Genomic DNA, 21,628 nt, shown 5'->3' with positions numbered 1-21,628 from the left:
CGCTTTTTGTTCCGGCCAAAAATCCTGAAGACTTGCCGCAAGGCCGGATCCGGGATTAATGCCCATTGAAAGGCATTAATCCCGGATCCGGCCTTAAGCTAAACGTCGTTTCGGCGCATTGCCGGATCCGACGTTTAGCTTTTTCAGAGTGGTTACCATGGCTGCAAGGACGCTAAAGTCCTGGCAGCCATGGTAAAGTGTAGCGGGGAGCGGGGGAGCAGTATACTTGCCGTCCGTGCGGCTCCCCGGGCGCTCCAGAGTGACGTCAGGGCGCCCCATGCGCATGGATGACGTGATCACATGGACACGTCATCCATGCGCATGGGGCGCTCTGACGTCATTCTGGAGCGCCCCGGGAGCCGCACGGACTGTAAGTATACCGCTCCCCCGCTCCCCACTACTACTATGGCAACCAGGACTTTAACAGCGTCCTGGGTGCCATAGTAACACTGAACGCATTTAGAAGACGGATCCGTCTTCAAATGCTTTCAGTTCACTTGCGTTTTTCCGGATCCGGCGTGTAATTCCAGCAAATGGAGTACACGCCGGATCCGGACAACGCAAGTGTGAAAGAGCCCTTAGCAACCATCAGTTAAAAACATACTGTATCCGCACTTGCTTCCGGATGCGATGCGTTTTTCACTGAAGCCCCATTCACTTCTATGGGGCCAGGGCTGCGTGAAAAAACGCAGAATATAGAACAGGATGGGATTCTCACGCAACGCAGAACTGATGCGTGAAAAAAAAAAAAAAAACATTGAAATGAATGGGTCAGGATTCAGTGCGAGTGCTACGAGTTCACGTCACGCATTGCACCCGCGCGGGAAAACTCGCTCGCGTGAAAGGGGCCTTACAAGGAGTAATTTACTAAAACGCATTCAAGTCATCATCCCACAATCCAGTATTAAACTTCTGTTAGATCGGGCCAAAAAAATAACATCTATAAGAATTTAAAAAAATAAAAATAAAAAAATCTCTCCCTAAAGACTACTGTAACATACTTGCTGCAGCGCCCCCTGCTGTTATCTTCATTCCCTCTAATATGTCCATTACTGGTGAGAAGACGCCATTACTTGTACTGTGCTAATCATTATTGTCTGGCCGCAGGAATCACTGCGCCATCCGTGTAAAAGAGGATCCGAGGGATAGGACCGAATCATATATAGCTTTTCTAGCTATTATGTCACAGACTTTATGCAAGCGTGCGACGGAAATGTAGCTCCTTGTGCCAGAACAGAATTTCTAGCATGGCCCTGGAACGGTCATCCTGTACGAGATCTTAGGCTACTTTCACTGGATCCGGCAGGGTTCAACAAAAACGCTTCCGCGACTGATAATAAAACTGTCTGCATCCGTTATGAACGGATCCGGTTGTATTATCTTTACCATTGCCAAGACGGATCCGTCATGAACAGTCAATGGGGGACGGATCAGTTTTCTATTGTGGCAGAGAAAACTGATCCGTCCCCATTGTTTGCATTGGGGGTCATGCCGGTTCAGTCTTGCTCCGCATCCCAGGAAGGAAAGCAAACTACAACATGTTGCGGTTTTTCTCTCCGGTATGGGAACGCAACTAAACGGAACGCATTGTTCTGTTCAGTTCAGTTTTGTCCCCATTGACAATGAATAGGGACAAACCCCCATGACGGATCTCGATACCGGAAAACGAAAACGAAAACGCTAGTGAGAAAGTAGCCTAATGCAGAAAGGTAGCAGGATGATCGGGGACAGAGGCCTCGCTTTAGACAAAACAATGATGCATTTTAGCTCCTGATGCGATTGAGGTCACAATATTGTAAGGTAACGCCCATGGGGCAAGTGGCCAGGAAAATGGCCTAAAGCCCCTCGGCTTGGAGACAAGTCGGAGCTCCTCTCTCCACCTCCGAGTGGCCACCCTCAACGCACATAACCTTATTCCTGTTTATAATCTCTTATACTCAAACTCTCCACTTAAAGGGGTAGTCTCACTTCGACAAATGGCATTTTTTATGTAGAGAAAGTTAATACAAGGCACTTACTAATGTATTGTGATGGTCCATATTGCCTCCATTGCTGGCTGGATTCATTTTTTCATCATATTATACCCTGCTCGTTTCCATGGTTACAACCACCCTGCAATCCATCAGCAGTGGTCGTGCTTGCACACTATAGGAAAAAGCACCGGTCTGTGTGCACGTCCACAACCCCGACCACCAGAGAGGCTGATGCCCTTTACTATAGTGTGCAACCACGACCACCACTGCTGGATTACAGGGTGGTCGTAGCCCCTGGATACGAGCAGTGTATGATGTGATGGAAAAATGAATCCAGCCAGCAAAGGAGGCAATATGGATAATCACAATACATTAGTAAGTGCCTTGTAGTAACTTTCTCTAAATGATAAATGCTACTTAACTCCCTTCTGCCTGTGAGATGAGAGACTTGAGCTACTGAGCATGTGCAACCACCAGCACTTCCCACACAAGGTGGCGGTTCTGAGAAGGGATGCAGTCCAATATGTAGGCAGCATGTTCTAGAGCAGGAGGAGCAGAGCAGATTCATACATAGTCTTGGGGAAGAGAATCATTATAACTTGTAATATAATCATTTAAATCCCAGCTCTTTCCGAGCTTAGGAGTCCAGTGGGCGGTCCTGTAGCTGCCCACACTAATTCTACCCGCCCACTGGACTCTAAGCCCAGAACGAGCAGGGATTTTAGTGAATATATTACAAACTTATACTGTATCTTTACCACCAAATGATATATCAATCTGCTCAGCATCTCCAGCTTTACCATTCAGCCTCCATGTTCAACTGCCTATAACTTTCTACCAATCCTGAACGGCACACACGGCTGTATAGATACACAGACTTACAGTACGTTCCAGAACCATCTATATTAAAAATACAATTCAGGTTCTATGGAAAGCTGAGTGACTGCTCTAAGGGGTTGTCACCCAGCACCTAACAGAAGAAAAGAGTAGGCGGATTAAAATAGTAAGAGCTCTGAAATCCTCATAATATCCCATTAATCACCTCAAAAAGAAGAAATCCCGTGTGCGCTGCGTACAATGAGAGTCAAGTCCCAGCTGTCACCTTGGTGCCATTCAATAAGAGGTCGCCAGAGTGTGGGAGAGGAGGAAGACGTCAATCTCCCCCCCCCCCCTTCTTGTTCTCTCCATACAATCTATTCGCGGTGCTACCACTCCGCAAACAGAGACAACGCTGAGCCTTGACACCGAGGAAATTGCGGGGCGCTCCGTGTTGCTAGGAGATACAGCCGCGGTTAATGGCTTTACATTTAGTGTAGGCGGATCTCAACAGCAAAGCCTGAAAAGCCGCTAGCGTTATTAAAACCAGCGCGTAGATTCTAGCCGCATGGGAAGCACAAAGCTCGGTGCTAGCTGGTACGCTGTGCCCGAGTAGGCATGCCATGCTCAGCAGTAAAGCTTGCTTTTTTTTTATTTTAATTTATTTTTTATGTACATGCTCAGCCATTTCCTTCTATTACAGCGACGCAGCCGTTTAGGGAATTAATAGAGGGACGCTTTTATCTCCCCCCAGGGGTAAGGAGTGCATGGGAACAAATCTCGCCTTGTGCTTTGGATGAAAAAAACAAAACAAAAAAATGTTCTATTGGAACGACACAGAATTCACATCACTTTTCACAGAAAACGCACAAAACGTAAAGGCTTGGAAGACACAAAGCAGCGTAAAGCGCAGTAACCATGTGCACAATACAGTAACGGATAGAGTCAAAAGAGAGATTAAGGAAAGTCTGGGAAAGATTAGCGGCCAATGGCCTAATTAAAGATGGCAAATCTCATTAGATGGAGAGGCGCCTGCACCGTGTCTGGCACAACCCAGCTTCTGTCAGCCTCTGCGTTAGGGCTCAGACGGCCGTAGTGTTTTGCGGACCGCGCATGGCCGGCACTATAATAGAAATGCCATACAACAGCTATGGGTCAGTGTGAAGGCTCTATATCCGATGCCGACTGACTTGTTAGATGGTCAATCAGTAGCCGCTATGGCCCCGCATTGGGCCGTCTTAAAGGGCCCTTAGAAACACTAGACCTTATAGTACCCAGTTTCAAACTTTAATTTTATGATAACAATGAGCTGTAAGAGTAGGGGGTGCAGGAAGTGTTGTCATGTGGACCCTGGCAGAGAAGCTCTCCATGTGAGGTCTGAAGCATCCACCACTGATTAAAGGGCATCTGTCAGTAGATTTGTCCCTATGACACTGGCTGACCTGTTACATGTGCGCTTGGCAGCTGAAGACATCAGTGTTGGTCCCATGTTCATATGTGTCCGCATTGCTGAGAAAAATGAAGTTTTATTATATGCAAATGAGCCTCTAGGAGCAACGGGGGCGTTACCATTACACCTAGAGGCTCTGCTCTCTCTGCAACTGCCGTGACCTCTGCACTTTGATTGACAGGACTAGGCAGTGTAAATATCACCACATCTGCCTGGTCCTGTCAAAGTGCAGAGGTTGCAGCAGTTGCAGAGAGAGCAGAGCCTCTAGGTGTAATGACAACACCCCTGTTGCTCCTAGAGCAGAGATGGCCAACCCATGGCTCTCCAGCTGTTGTAAAACTACAACTCCCACCATGCCCTGCTGTAGGCAGTCTGGGCATGCTGGGAGTTGTAGTTTTGCAACAGCTGGAGAGCCGCAGGTTGGCCATCCCTGTCCTAGAGGCTCATTTGCAAATAATAAAACATTTTCTCAGCAATGCGGACACATATGAAGATGGGACCATCACAGATGTCTTCAGCTGCCAAGCGCACATGTAACAGGTCAGCTAGTGTCATAGGTACAAAACTGCTGACAGCTGCCCTTTAGGCAATCGTATCTACATCCAGGATGTCAAACTGAATCGTATTTGCTACCACAGGAGGTAACGTCACTATGGACATGTCACCGCGGCCATTACAGTAGCCGTTATAATAACATGACATGAATCCACTATGGTGGAATTTCAATGGCAACGTACCTTAGAAAGTTCTCCAATATGATGGGGGGGTGTAATAAAGTAGATAACCCTGTCTATACATGTATTTCACGGGGAAACCCCTTTAAAGGCAAAACCCAGAATTGCACCGATTTTCACGTATAAAGCTGAAAATAGAGGGTGGAGGCCCACTTTAGGAATGGTGTTGAGAGGGATCGCCCCCACACAGATCAATGATTGGCCTATCTGTAAATGTGAACGGAAGATAAATTGGGGAAACCATTAGCATGTTCAGAGCAGCTCGCCCTCCTCTCAGATCACAGGAAATAAAAGGCAATTCCTGACTAACTCATCCTATGAGAAAGAGAGGAAACAGAAGGAAAGAACAAGTGAACGTTTTCCGTGCATAGGACGATCGTAAAGACTGGTCTCTTACCTTCACTCCGTGGCCTACATCGTCAAGCACCGTGTAGTCTATGGGCTTTCGAATGTACCTGACGGGACGCTCGATGTTGGTCGGAGCTATGATCTTATGGCTCCTGGCAGTGTTCTTGTTGGTGGTTAAGATGCCAATCTCTCTGCGGGCCACCTTCTCCTTGTGGATGTCCACAGTCTGCACGAAGAACAAGAGGAGAATCTATGTTATATATACTATTGGGGGAGATATAGCAAGGAAAAATCCCAAAATCCTGCAGTGTTGGCAGTGGCCTCTAAGGCCTCTTTCACACTTGCGTTGTTGGGATCCGGCATGCACTTCCGTTGCCGGAGGTGCCTGCCGGATCCGGAAAAACGCAAGTGTACTGAAAGCATTTGAAGACTGAACCGTCTTCCAAATGCTTTCAGTGTTACTATGGCACCCAGGACGCTACTGCCATAGTAGGAGCGGGGGAGCGGTATACTTACAGTCCGTGCGGCTCCCGGGGCGCTCCAGAATGACGTCAGAGCGCCCCATGCGCATGGATGACGTGATCCATGCGATCACGTGATCCATGCGCTTGGGGCACCCTGACGTCACTCTGGAGCGCCCGGGGAGCCGCACGGACGGTAAGTACACTGCTCCCCCGCTCCCCGCTACACTTACCATGGCTGTCAGGACTTTAGCGTCCCGGCAGCCATGGTAACCACTCTGAAAAAGCTAAATGTCGGCTCCGGCAATGCGCCGAAACGACGTTTAGCTTAAGGCCGGATCCGGATCAATGCCTTCCAATGGGCATTAATTCCGGATCCGGCCTTGCGGCAAGTTTTCCGGATTTTTGGCCGGAGCAAAAAGCGCAGCATGCTGCGGTATTTTCTCCGGCCAACAAACGTTCCGTACCAGAACTGAAGACATCCTGATGCATCCTGAACGGATTTCTCTCCATTCAGAATGCATTAGGATAATCCTGATCAGGATTCTTCCGGCATAGAGCCCCGACGACGGAACTCTATGCCGGAAGACAAGAACGCAAGTGTGAAAGAGCCCTAAGCCTAATAGTAGGCGCCACTTTGTACAGTTCAGTTTTCAGCAGTCATCTTATCACTACAGACAGGATCACATTGACAGATACCACCATTCACAATAGGTGATATCACAGCTTAGCTACTCCCTCCTGACCTCTGCAGTGGTAACACCGCATGCCTAGAAAACTCTGCCATAGAAGTCAATGAGGATCCCCCTGTCCTTTTCTACAGCCCATGGTGGCAGCTGTAACCCTGGGTTCACACCTGAGCGTTCTGAAAGGAGCGCTCTGTATGCGCGATTGTACGGGCGTTTACAATCGCGCATACAGAGACAAGCGAACGCCCATTGTCGCGCGTTCCCGAAAGTCTATGTACGGGAACGCGCGACAAAACGCCCCAAAGAAGCTCAAGAACTTGTTTGTTTGAGCGTCGGGCGTTTTACAGCGCGATCGTACGCGCTGTAAAACGCCCAGGTGAGAACCATTCCCATAGGGAAGCATTGGTTTCTCCTTGTTGAGCGTTTTACAGCCCGTAGGAACGCGCTGTAAAACGCTCAGGTGTGAACTTAGGGTAAAGCATCTCTCTAAATCAAGCATGTCAAACTGAAAGGCTAACATGGGCCAAACAAAATTTAAGTTTATGTGGGCCGCATCAAAAAAAAATTTTTTTTTAAAAATCGTACATTTTCATAGAACAACATTGTTGTTTCATGACTGCTGACCCCCAACATCCCGTTGCCCAATAACACAAGTGAGACCTATATTATAATATATATATATATATATATATATATATATATATATATATATATATATATATATATATACACACACACACACACAAATATTAAACTTCACTATAAGACGCACCTAGGTTTTTGAGGAGGAAAATAAGAAAAAAATATTTTTAACCAAAAGTTGTGCTTTTGGTGGGCTTTGAATTAATGGTGGTCTGTGCATGACACTATTATGGGGGATCTGTGGATGACGCACTGTCATGTGGGGGATCTGTGGATGACGCACTGTCATGTGGGGGATCTGTGGATGACGCACTGTCATGTGGGGGATCTGTGGATGACGCACTGTCATGTGGGGGATCTGTGGATGACGCACTGTCATGTGGGGGATCTGTGGATGACGCACTGTCATGTGGGGGATCTGTGGATGACGCACTGTCATGTGGGGGATCTGTGGATGGCACTGTTATGTGGGGGATCTGTGGATGGCACTGTTATGTGGGGGATCTGTGGATGGCACTGTTATGGGGGATCTGTGGATGGCACTGTTATGGGGGATCTGTGGATGGCACTGTTATGGGGGATCTGTGGATGGCACTGTTATGGGGGATCTGTGGATGGCACTGTTATGGGGGATCTGTGGATGGCACTGTTATGGGGGATCTGTGGATGGCACTGTTATGGGGGATCTGTGGATGGCACTGTTATGGGGGATCTGTGGATGGCACTGTTATGGGGGGATCTGTGGATGGTACTGCTATGGGGTGGGATATCTGTGGATGGCATTGTTAAGGGGTGGGGGGGGGGATCTGTGAATGGCATTGTTATGAGGTGGGGGATCTGTGGATGGAACCGTTATGGGGTGGGATATCTGTGGATGGCATTGTTATGAGGTGGGGGGGGATCTGTGGATGGAACTGTTATGGGGGGGATCTGTGGATGACACTGCTATATGTCATCCACAGATCCCCCTCATAACAGTGTCCCCCAATACACCGGCCCTCTGCTCACCGAAGTATTTATAAACGTGAATCCTTATCCTGTTATTAAGTTGAACTAATGCTGCGCTCTCCCATGTTCCCCTGTATCCCCATAGCACTTACGAACACGCTTCCATAGCAGGCAGAGCGGACGGCACCAGTAACGTCACTCACTGACGTCGCGCGTCTGCTCCGCCTGCTTCATTCATAAAGTGGGCGGAGCAGGCGCTCGACGTCAGTGAGTGACGTTACTGCTGCCGTCCGCTCTGCCTGCTATTGAAGTGCTATGGGGATACAGGGGAACATGGGAACATGGGAGAGGGCAGCGTTAGTTCAACTTAATAACAGAATAAGGATTCACGTTTATAAATACTTTGGTGAGCGGCGGGGCCCGGTGTAAGAGTACAGTGACTGCACCGGGCCCCGCCCCTAGTTACGGACTCCAGCCCCTCCTCTCTCCCGGCTCATACATAGCAGTCTGCGATGCTGCATCTTTGCCGGGCCGCAAAGATATTCATTGCGGGCCGCATGTTTGACACCCATGCTCTAAATGCTGTTAACAGCTCGGGTAAGATGGCCGCCCCTATAATCACAAATGTGTTACGATCTGGTTTTAACCGGAACAAACAAAAGTGACACATTGCCTTTAAAGAGGAGCCATCATCACCCCTGACAAGTCTGTTATAGTACATGAAGAAACCGTTCAGGGACATCTTTTCTTTGATCTCTGAATAGTGCCATTCCTCCATTATCCCTCTGTGGGGATTCGCTCTGGTAGTTAGGACTAGCGGATGCAGTATAGCGGCAACGTACACAGTTCTTAAAGCAAACAGCGGTGTTTATTCACACATTGGGGTATCACAAAACGCAGGTGGCTTGGTGTTTGTTCACACACAAGAAAAGTCCATAAAACAATAAAAGTCACCTTTTCTCCTGGGTGTTTATTCACACCCCGTTAGCAGTTCAGCCTCATCGAATCCATATGTGACCTGTTCGCCTTTAGAGGGGCCCCGAGTCCTCCAGCCCGGCTCAAACCTCAAATCCCAGCACCCAGACTCCTGAGCTCCACTGTCGGAGGGAGGTAAATCCACCACACATGGCAGTGCTGGCTGGTTATTATGCCTGGCAAAACCCGGCCTGGAACATGGGGAGTAGTCACCCACCCAGCACTTCGACTACTCCCAGAAAGAGCCGCCCCGGATCAGCTATGACAGCCATGCTAAATCTCACGGTGTCAATTAGCAATAGCTGCTGCTGACACATAAAATACTGGCTCTCACTTCATTGAGGCCAGGAATCTCAGTGACACATACCTTCCATCCACGATGATTCCAGGTACCTTCTTACACCTCCTAGAAATTCATCAAGAAATTTGACAACTGGGTGCTACCAGGTGACACTATCCAATCAGTGCTGAGACAGTCAGACTTCGCTATTTTAAATTGTAGGAACACAAAGGAAATGGTAACATCCACCAGTCAATTTATTCTGACATTTATAGGAGGAATAACAGGGGAACTGCATAAATCAGAGTTATAATAAAAGACGCTCCAAAATTTTTAATTTTGTGGACAATACCAGCATTTACCAAATCAGACCTGATAGAGGTGACCGAATATCTTTGGTGAAGCACACAAGGTGCAAATTATCAAATGTCCTGGGCTATTAGGCAGTGAACGTGTATAAAGCTAGACTGTAACGTCAGAGATCCTCCATAATAAGGTTGGCGGTATACATAGTCAGGGCTCCAGATGGCGACCAAAATGGTCGCCAATGCGACTTAGAATTTACAAATGGCGACAAGACTTTTTAGTCTTGTTGCCATTTGCGACTAGACCCGCCGCCGCAGCTCTGCTCAATACAGCGGCGGGCACAGGAGATGATGTTCTCAGCAGCGCAGGAGGAGTCTCTCCCTCCCCCCTGTGCTGCTGCTGCCGCCGCCTCTGCCAATAAGAAGAGGCAGGAGGAGGAGGGGAGGGGCTGTGGCCACTGCGCCACCAATGAAGAAAACTGACCTGTTAATACAAATACAGGAGGCGGGTGCTGGAATCAAATAGCCGGCACCCGACCTCTGTGACAGGGAGCTGCGATCCGCTGCAGTTGAGTTAACCCTTCAGGTGCGGTAACTGAGGGGTTAATTGTAGCTGATCGCAGCCCCCTGTCACAAAGGTCGGGTGCCGGCTATTTGATTCCGGCACCCGCCTCCTGTATTTGTATAAGAAACGTTGGTGGCACAGTGCGCCCCCCCCCCCCAAACACCCCAGTATAAGAAACATTGGTGGCTCAGTGGGAGGTGCCAATGAGGGTTAAAAATAATAAAAGAAAATTAACTCACCTCCTCCAGTTGATCGCATAGCTGCCGGTCTCCTGTACTTACTTCTTTCTTCAGGACCTGTGGTGACGTCACTGAGCTCATCACCATGGTAATGGATCATGTGATGAGCACAGTGACGTCACCACAGGTCCTGAAGAAAGAAGTAAGTACAGGAGACCGGCAGCTATGCGATCAACTGGAGGAGGTGAGTTAATTTTCTTTTATTATTTTTAACCCTCATTGGCACTGCCCACTGAGCCACCAATGTTTATTATATTGACCTTCTACTACGCATTCTGTATTCAGAGTGCTATTATTTTCCCTTATAACCATGTTTTAAAGGGAAAATAATACAGTGAATAGACTTTCATCCTAGGAACCATGCGTGAAAATCGCGCCGCATCCGCACTTGCTTGCGATTTTCACACAGCCCCATTAACTTCTATGGGGCCTGCGTTGCGTGAAAAACGCACAACAGAGCATGCTGCAATTTTCACGCAACGCACAAGTGATGTGTGAAAATCACCGCTCATGTGCACAGCCCCATAGAAGTGAATGGGTCCGGATTTAGTGCGGGTGCATTCCGGTATTTTGAATGCCGGATCTGGCGCTAATACATTCCTATGGGGAAAAATGCTGGATCCGGCATTCAGGCAAATCTTCATATTTTTTTTTCGCCGGAGATAAAACCGTAGCATGCTGCGGTTTTATCTTTTGCCTGATCAGTCAAAATGACTGAACTGAAGACATCCTGATGCATCCTGAACGGATTACTCTCTATTCAGAATGCATGGGGATAACACTGATCAGTTCTTTTCCGGTATAGAGCCCCTGTGACGGAACTCTATGCCGGAAAAGAATAACGCTAGTGTGAAAGTACCCTAAAATATTAAGTTTAAATCCCCCCTTTCCCAATTTTACATATAAAATATATAAACAATAAATAAATAAACATATTACATAGCGCTGTCCAAACTATTAAATTATTCAAAAATATCTCCTATGCGGTGAGCATTCGCCATTTTTTAGTCAACTTGTCACCCCAAAAAATAGGATAGGACTGTTCTATTATGGGCCGAATGTTTCATAAAATGCGAAATGCACGCGGCTTTTTTTTTTGTTTGTTTTTTTTGCGCGGTATTGAGTATCGCAATACTTTTTTATGGTGACGAAAGCGAATCAAAATTTTGGTTTCAAAACAACCCTACGCCGATCTGATCGGCATAGCGTTGTCACGATACCAAAATTTTGATTCAGTTTCGATTTGGCGACTAAAAATTTGATTTGGCTCCTAAATTTTTCAGTTCAGGAGCCAATGGCTACTAGGTATTTTTTTTAGGCTGGAGCACTGATAGTACAGCTACCATCCTCTTATATATAATGTCCTATGTCTACCTCTGGTAGAAACATCTCCCCAAGAACAGAAAGATTAGGCAACTGAAGTTCAAACTGCCCGATCCTTATCCCCTCCCGACATCAGGGGAGAATTGGACGCCCCATACACATTAGATGGCCGGTTGGCCCTGCAGAAACCCTTGGGTTCGGCCACCATACATCTACGGCCATCTTAATACACTACACTATTGTTACTCTGCTTTTTGAACACAGGAGTCTCTCACATTTGGCTTCTGATTTAGGTCTTGTAAGATTTGACATAGTCTTGCAGATCAGTACCAGAGAGTGTGAGGAAGTTAGGAAACATATTGCTTGGTCATTAGTTAAAGGGAAACTCCGGTGACATTTTACATGATGTAGAAAGCCAATGCAGCTTCTTCTGGATTCCTGCATAGGAAGACCATGCATGCTCCAACCACAAACCTCCCTCACGTCTGATCAGCCCTCGTCATGAAGAGCTCCTCTAGGCCATTTCTGTAGAGAACATACGGATATTGCAGGACAGTCACCTAAGTCCCTGAAGCACCAACATCTGTCCCAGGCTTCCTGCTGCCAGAGAACACTAGCTTCAGCCACACATACAAGATGGCGGTCAGCCAAAAGCCATCACTCCCGATCCCATTGTACACCGGTATGCTCAGCCAAGCAACCAGGTGTTCCCAGTAGGAAGAGGAGGGCATGCTTGCATCCATGAGAACAAAAGAATTGGGCAGCTGAAATTCAACTTTCCTGATCTCTATCTCCCACAACTTCGGGGGGAGAGTTAGGAGGCCTCCCATACACTACAGTTGGTCGTCCAGGCCTGCCGACATATATCAGTGTGAATGGGCATCTTAAAAGGGGTTCTCCGGGAATTAAGAAAATGAAAATACTTGAATATTACTTTATGATAAATATATTCCCAAATACCTTTCATTAGTTATAATGGCTCATTTTGTCTAGGGACTTTATTTACAGATGCTTAAACAGGCGTTAAACCTATCTTGCCCCAGGAATAAAATGAATACTTCACTTTTATTAGTGTTTGAATTAAAAACTGTATGTGAACATGATACACTTATTTAATTGTGATTACCAAACCAAAATAACAAAAATGGTTAAAAATCCAGTCGTAACCACTCCACTGATAGACAAGTGATGTTCAGTGATTTTAGAGGGGGGAGCATGTGCACTTGCTCTCACCCATCTCACTAAATAGGCAGTTTACTGCCCTCACTATGTCTGCAGTACTGCTACCAGCTAGGCAGGGTTGTGAACCAACCATGTGGACGCCGTGATATAGGAGCCCACTATGCAGTCACCTCTGACTCATCCAGTGTGTCTAAAAAGTGCAGCCATTACACCTATTTGCTGTACTAATAGTGGTTAGATAAAATTGTGGATCCAACCATTTACTGTGGGAGCCGTGGTGCATGAACCCACTTATAAGAGCCACATTTAGAGTCAAGAGATAGGCTCAGGAGCTTTGCAAAAGTTCTAGTGGCAGCAGTTACTGCAAACTAGTGTGCAGCATGGTTTTGATGCCGTGCCTATAAGCTAGATGAAACTAACAATGAAAAGTAGGCCAGCCGGACTACCAAGGACTATTTGCAGTGGAATGACATACGGAGTTTAAAAACTAAAACTGTCCCCCGACATGTTTCGCCAGATCACTGGCTTCTTCAGGGGTCAATGGACAGCATTGAGTGACCCTATGCAGTACGTGGACTCAATACGTGATGTTTGGATTGACCGGCTCTACGACCTGTCAGAAGTTAAAACAGCAAACAACCGACCAATTACGTCTAAAGACACTTCCCCCCCCAAGAAAGTATGATACGCAAATCAGAGTCTTCTACTAGGCTGGTTGGATCCACAATTTTATCTAACCACTATTAGTACAGCAAATAGGTGTAATGGCTGCACTTTAGACACACTGGATGAGTCAGAGGTGACTGCATAGTGGGCTCCTATATCACGGCGTCCACATGGTTGGTTCACAACCCTGCCTAGCTGGTAGCAGTACTGCAGACATAGTGAGGGCAGTAAACTGCCTATTTAGTGAGATGGGTGAGAGCAAGTGCACATACTCCCCCCCCCCTCTAAAATCACTGAACATCACTTGTCTATCAGTGGAGTGGTGACTGGATTTTTAACCATTTTTGTTATTTTGGTTTGGTAATCACAATTAAATAAGTGTATCATGTTCACATACAGTTTTTTTTAATTCAAACACTAATAAAAGTGAAGTATTCATTTTATTCCTGGGGCAAGATAGGTTTAACGCCTGTTTAGGCATCTGTAAATAAAGCATTTAATTAACCTTACCCAGGATCTGTCCCAAATATACTTTTGTCTAGGGAGCAATGTAGGAGAAACAAAATGGCCGCTGTCCTATTAGTACACACAAAACCTGTCCTAATCACACAGCAGGACAAGTTACTTCACAACACTGGGCTAAAGAGCCGCCTCATCCTCCTCTCTGCTCAGCTCGTCAGGGATTATGATCCTGAATACAGATAAAATCTTCAGCTGAATCTCTGTAGGAATGAAGCTCATGAGGAGACATGAACAGGACAGACTGTGGTCATGTGGGGCTCTGGTAATGGAGACTGCTGCTCATCAGCCACATCCCCACCTCCTCTCTGTCTTCACCTGTCCATGGGTTGCAGCTCCACTGTATTGAAGTGAATGAGCCTAAGCTGCAATACCACAACACAACCTGTGGACAGGTGTGGCGCTGTTTTTGGAAAAAATTTGCCATATTTTTCTAATTCTAGATAGGGCTTTGTTCCCATAACAGTTTTGTTTTCCGTTCTTCTGATCCGTCGGAGGAGGAGGAGGAGGGGGATCATTTACTTGGAGCATTTGTTGCGCTCACTTGGCATCAGTTTGTGTCAGCTCTGTCAGAGATCACTAGTGAGTAAATTTCCAAGGCTTGAAAAACCTCACGCTGTCCCTTTTCACAAGAGAAAAGAACTGTAACGAACTGTATGTTACCGGCTGGTCATACAGACGTGGGCATTTCCCCAGATAAATCTATCTACTCTGCCCGCTGGACTTCCTCTGTAAACAGAGAATTTGATATCTGGCGCTCCCACGCCTCTGTTAGTTCTGCCTCGCCGGCCTCTGACATTGTAATCACATTTGAAGGCATGTAATGGATCTCATCCATGGCCAGCCACCAGCCAGGGTTCCCCGCTCAAGTCATATTTTTAGGACTTCTTACGGTTAGGTCAGGGCTGATTATTTTAGTCAATTTAAGGTTACCTTAACACTCGCGTTTTGGGCGGGTCCGTCATGGATCTGCACAAACGCATCCATTCAGATAATACAACCGTCTGCATCCGTTCAGCATGTATACGTTTGTATTATCTTTAACATAGCCAGAGGGATCCGTCTTGAACACCATTGAAAGTAAACGGGGGACTGATCCGTTTTCTATTGTGCCAGATTGTGTCAGAGAAAACGGATCCGTCCCCATTGACTTACATTCGTCAGACGGACACCAAAACTCCGCTTCCAGAGCGGAATGGAGGTGGAACGGAGCCAAACTGATGCATTCCGAACAGATCCTTATCCATTCAGAATGCATTGGGGCAAAACTGATCCGTTCTGGACCGCTTGTGAGAGCCCTGAAATGTATCTCGCAAGCGGACACCAAAACGGATCCGTTTGGCTCAGTTTCGTCAGACGGACAACAAAACGCTGCGAGCAGCTTTTGGTGTCCGACTCCAAAGCGGAATGGAGACTGAACTGATGCATTCTGAGCGGATCCTTCTCCATTCAGAATGCATTAAGGGCAAAACGGATCTGTTTAGGACCGCTTCTGAGAGCCCTGAACGGATCTCACAAACTGAAAACAAAACGCCAGTGTGAAAGTAGCCTTATTTGTAACATAGGCTAGACGGATCTGTCTTGAACACCATTGAAAGTCAATGGAGGACGGATCCGTTTTCTATTGTGCCAGATTGTCAGTGAAAACAGATCCGTTCCCATTGACTTGCATTGTGTGCCGGGACGGATCCGTTTGGCTCAGTTTCATTAAGCGGACAGCAAAACGCTGCAGGCAGCGCTTTGGTGTCCGCCTCCAGAGCGGAATGGAGGCTGAACGGAGGCAAACTGATGCATTCTGAACGGATCCTTATCCATTCAGAATACATTAGGGCAAAACTGATCCGTTTAGAACAGTTTGTGAGAGCCCACGACGGAGGGCAGAAATTGAAAGCCAAAAACGCGAGTGTGAAAGTAGCCCAACACAAAATAAACGGGACTCATAAGATCTCAGACTTTAAGAGTCAAGCGTTGAGGATCCAACAAAGAGAAACACCAATGCAACTTCAGACCTTTGATGGACCTGAAAGACCAGGCTCTGTCCCATCTCACTCTAAATCAGCAAAGTCCAGCTAAACATAACAGGGGGTGCAGAGCTAGATGTCCAAAATGCTCCAATACCTGAGCTCAGCTTCAACCGCCAAAAAAGGTTTTCCTTGTCAATGATATTGGCCTAAACCGGTTCACCATATTACTGGGTACACTGGGTCACCAGGAGTGAATAAAGCTTACCATATCATTTAATATCAGATCAGTGGGGGGGCCAACTCCAGGCCCCCTCTAAAATCAGCTGATTGAGAAGACTGTGGCCCTCCAGCGAGAGATTCCTTCCCTTCACTGTGAACCAGGCCTGAAGTTCACTGCTTCTCAGTCCAAGTACCATCATTCGGATGATTCTTGGTAGTGCCAGGAGTAAGGGCTCTTTCACACCTGCGTTGTTCTGTTCCGGCATAGAGTTCTGTCGTCGGGGCTCTATGCCGGAAGAATCCTGATCAGGATTATCCTAATGCATTCTGAATGGAGAGAAATCCGTTCAGGATGCATCAGGATGTCTTCAGTTCCGGAACGGAACGTTTTTTGGCCGGAGAAAATACCGCAGCATGCTGCGCTTTTTGCTCCGGCCAAAAATCCGGAACACTTGCCGCAAGGCCGGATCCGGAATTAATGCCCATTGAAAGGCATTGATCCGGATCCGGCCTTAAGCTAAACGTCGTTTCGGCGCATTGCCGGACCCGACATTTAGCTTTTTCTGAATGGTTACCATGGCTGCCGGGACGCTAAAGTCCTGGCAGCCATGGTAAAGTGTAGCGGGGAGCGGGGGAGCAGCATACTTACCGTCCGTGCGGCTCCCCGGGCGCTCCAGAGTGACGTCAGGGCGCCCCAAGCGCATGGATCATGTGATCGCATGGATCACGTCATCCATGCGCATGGGGCGCCCTGACGTCATTCTGGAGCGCCCGGGGAGCCGCACGGACTGTAAGTATACCGCTCCCCCGCTCCTACTATGGCAACCAGGACTTTAATAGCGTCCTGGGTGCCATAGTAACACTGAACGCATTTGGAAGACGGTTCCGTCTTCAAATGCTTTCAGTACACTTGCGTTTTTCCGGATCCGGCGTGTAATTCCGGCAAGTGGAGTACACGCCGGATCCGGACAACGCAAGTGTGAAAGAGGCCTTAGAGCATCACCAACCCCTAAGGGCTCTTTCAGACGAGCGGATCCCATACGGGTAATCCGCTGCGTGAAAGAGCCAAGCCCCGTTCCGGACAGCAGAGACACGGAGCAGCAACATGATTGATAACGCTCCGTCCCTCTCTGTGATCTTTTTACTACAAAATCACAGTGACAACTTTATCTCTCTGTGATTTTGTAGTAAAAAGATTACAGAGAGGCAAAGAGCGTCATCAGTCATGTTAATGCTCCGTGTCTCTGCTGTCCGGAACGTGACACTGTATGGGGGCGGCGGCCACACGGAGACGTGACACTGTATGGGGGCGGCGGCCACACGGAGACGTGACACTGTATGGGGGCGGCGGCCACACGGAGACGTGACACTGTATGGGGGCGGCGGCCACACGGAGACGTGACACTGTATGGGGGCGGCGGCCACACGGAGACGTGACACTGTATGGGGGCGGCGGCCACACGGAGACGTGACACTGTATGGGGGCGGCGGCCACACGGAGACGTGACACTGTATGGGGGCGGCGGCCACACGGAGACGTGACACTGTATGGGGGGGGGGGGCCACACGGAGACGTGACACTGTATGGGGGGGGCCACACGGAGACGTGACACTGTATGGGGGCAGCCACACGGAGACGTGACACTGTATGGGGGCAGCCAAGATTACAGAGAGGCAAAGAGCGTCATCAGTCATGTTAATGCTCCGTGTCTCTGCTGTCCGGAACGGGGCTTGGCTCTCTTTCACGCAGCAGATTACCCGCACAGCAGCCGCTCATGCGAAAGAGCCCTAAGGGTGGGCAATTAATATGAAAGCTCCCAAAAACTCCTCTAAATGTGTAGTCTCATTAAGTCAACCCTGCCTATAAGCCCTAGGGTTGGACGATATCAAAAATATTGCCACGATAACGATATAAAGAAACTTACAGCGATAGTGATAAATGCCCATTTAGAAGAAAAAAAAACACTTGGGGCCACACGGGGACGTGACACTGTATGGGGGGGGGGGCGGCCACACGGAGACGTGACACTGTATGGGGGCGGGCGGCCACACGGAGACGTGACACTGTATGGGGGCGGGCGGCCACACGGAGACGTGACACTGTATGGGGGCGGGCGGCCACACGGGGACGTGACACTGTATGGGGGCGGGCGGCCACACGGGGACGTGACACTGTATGGGGGCGGGCGGCCACACGGGGACGTGACACTGTATGGGGGCGGGCGGCCACACGGGGACGTGACACTGTATGGGGGCGGGCGGCCACGCGGGGACGTGACACTGTATGGGGGCGGGCGGCCACGCGGGGACGTGACACTGTATGGGGGGGCGGCCACACGGAGACGTGACACTGTATGGGGGGGCGGCCACACGGAGACGTGACACTGTATGGGGGGGCGGCCACAAGGAGACGTGACACTCTATGGGGGGCAGCCACGCGGAGACGTGACACTGTATGGGGGCAGCCACACGGAGACGTGACACTGTATGGGGGCAGCCACACGGAGACGTGACACTGTATGGGGGCAGCCACACGGAGACGTGACACTGTATGGGGGCAGCCACACGGAGACGTGACACTGTATGGGGGCAGCCACACGGAGACGTGACACTGTATAGGGGCAGCCACACGGAGAAGTTAATTGTTATACTTTTATATGTCACTTTTCACCATTTCGGGTATCTGTAACTAGTCGATTGACTTCTAGTAACAAAAACATTACAGGGTTAATTCTGTCCCAGAACGAGTGGTTTATAGTAATCTTGTGTATCATCATCTCCTACTAGAAGGTGTATTGTAGGCTGTAAGCAGAAGTGTTGGTGGCGCTCCTGTCCTGTGCTGCGCAGCCTCGCCTGTCATCTGATTCCGACGTCAGACGTCAGTGGGCGGAGACTACATTATGGGAGCCTGCATGGAGGAGCCGGGGTAGCCGCTGCGGGCAGCAATTGGTACGGAATCATGCTGGGGCGGGCGGCCGTGGATTTTGAAGCGGTCAGCGCACATGACCGCTTCTATGACTTCACAAAATACTGCGGTAATTAGGAAACAGCAATATCGCCATATCGCTGTTTCCTAACACCGGTATATCGCCCAACCCTAGCCGCATTTAGCAATTATGGCAAGTGAGGGGTTCCCCTACTCGGACTCGCGCTCTAGCGCACTCAAGTTATCCAAGTACGGCTGTCCGTCGCTTCCTCAGACAAACCAGCCATTCCTCTATGAAAGAAGTTGAGTCTGACAAAAGAACCTCTTACATGTTTACCTGAAGGGAGGCATTTGGTTGTTTATCGTAGGCCGCCCATCAATGGGAGGGGTTCTTGTACAATTAAAGGGGTTCTGCAGTTTGTTTTACCTGATTATCTATCCTCTGGATAGATAAATCAGCATCTGATTGGCGGGGGTCCGACACCCAGGACCCCTGCCGATCAGCTGTTTGAGAAGGCAGTGGCGTCCTTCTCACTGTTTACCTCAGGCCCGGTGACGTCACGACTAGTTTCAATGGCCTGGGCGGGGCTAAGCCCCATTCACGTGAACCGAGCTTAGCCGCGCCCAAGCCAGTGATACTAGTCATGACATCACTGGGCCTGCAGTAAACAGTGAGAAGGCTGCGGCACTGCTGGAACGCCGCTGCCTTCTCAAACAGCTGATTGGCGGGGGTCCCGGGTGTCGGACCCCCGCCGATCTATCCAGAGGATAGATCAGTTAAAACAAACTGTAGAACCCCGTTAATGTACACCTTTTAAAATGCCTTGTGTACTAGGAGTGTTGTACAAGATTTATTGTTTTTTTATTTGTTTAGTAAAAATCCTGATAAGAAAGGGGGTTGATTGCCTAGAAGGGAATATACAGGAAATGCAGGGAGGGTCATGGATGGATCGGATTCCCAGAAGCCGGTCATTTCACCTACTGGAGTGGTAAGTTCTGCAGAAGTGGAGCTTCTGACCCGAGGATGTGGCGGGACCCAGATATTTGCTATTATCGCTCCAAAATCTGTAAAACCTCTTTGTAGAGAAGATGCAATCAGAAGCAGAATTTGAAACTCATTTTATGACAAAATCCATCCATGAACCATTGTCTGCAGGACGATCCACTTTGATTGACAGGAACAGGCAGTGAAGACAGCCTTACACCGAGCTCTGTTAAAGTGCAGAGAGCCGACGCCCCCGTTGCTCCTAGAGGCTCATTTGCATATATTCAAACTTTCTCGGCAATGTGGGCACATATGGGCATGAGGCCAACACAGATGCCTTCAGCTGCCAAATGCACATGCAACAGGTGAGCCGGTGTCATAGGGACAAATCTGCTGACAGAGGTCCATCAGTCGTCTTACTTTCTGACAGAAGGGCCACTTACACAGGCCGATGATTGGGTGAACAATCACACCTTTGAACGCTTGATCCCAATCACGGCCCTGCGTAACCACGTTTGCCAATGAACCCAATTGACAGAGGAGCATCCTCCCAACAGAAGTGGGAGCCCAGAAGCAGAGACCCTCACTGATACCCCTCTACAAAGCGCTCCCAGTCACAGTGGGCTTCTTGCGGTCACATTTCTGTAGCTTGGAACAGCTGTGGAGGGGGTCATTCAGATTTTTACATGACTGCTCTAGTACCAGGTCCGTGAAACAACAGTTATGCAGCCCAAGAAACTTCACAGGGGTTGTTCTACTGAGGGAGTGCAGCTCCTTCATGTTAGCGATCGGCAATTGATTGCCCACCGATCGATGTCATATCCAAGCAATAGGTCAGAACTTGTAGTATGAATATCACTTTAAGAAACGTAAAATTGTTTAAAATGTTGATCTAGGACCCCCCACACACATCAAGATGTCTAATGTGTATGTGGAGCTCCCAACATCATCTGTCGGGGGAACAGAAGGATCAGGTGAAAGTAATTTTTGCCCGGTCCTTTTGTTCTGCTGTGACATAAGCTTTTGCTTAGAGGTTTGGCCGAGCTGAACGTGTATATGTATGGGGGAGCCGAGAGAAATGGGTGACGGGGCTCTGATTGTGTATGGGGCCTATACTCAATGATAATCATCAAGGGCAGGGATAGGCAATGTCTTCTACACTTTGTAGCCTTTTACTGGTTCCTAATTATTTAGTACCTGGACAATTAAAAAAAATAAGAAAATTAAATAAAAAAACTCTAATATTTAGTTGCCATGGGCATCAGCTTTCTAGGAGTTGCATTGCTCCAGCTCTCTATAAAAATTAAAAGCTGAAATATTTCAGGGGGAATAAAAGCTTTAGTGTAAATGTCACTGCAGCTGCAGACAACAAAGAAAATGGAAAAATGTTAGATTGCAGCTGAAGATTATGCAAATTCT

General features: G+C 48.3%; 1 protein-coding gene across 7 annotated transcripts in view; it reads right to left on the bottom strand.

Moving 5' to 3' along the window:
* The window catches only part of ABI1 (abl interactor 1), a 79,783-nt gene that overhangs the window by 33,698 nt on the left and 24,457 nt on the right, over positions 1 to 21,628 (bottom strand). For all 7 annotated transcript variants that reach the window (XM_040434378.1, XM_040434382.1, XM_040434380.1 and 4 more), the window contains exon 3: positions 5,371 to 5,547. In XM_040434378.1, the coding sequence (XP_040290312.1) occupies positions 5,371 to 5,547 (177 nt within the window). The remainder of the gene's footprint in view (positions 1 to 5,370; positions 5,548 to 21,628) is intronic.

This window comes from Bufo bufo, chromosome 5 (assembly GCF_905171765.1).
Source record: "Bufo bufo chromosome 5, aBufBuf1.1, whole genome shotgun sequence".
Taxonomy (NCBI): Eukaryota; Metazoa; Chordata; class Amphibia; order Anura; family Bufonidae; genus Bufo; species Bufo bufo.
Note: the sequence above shows the minus strand (reverse complement) of the source record. Positions and strands in the feature narration are given on the sequence as shown.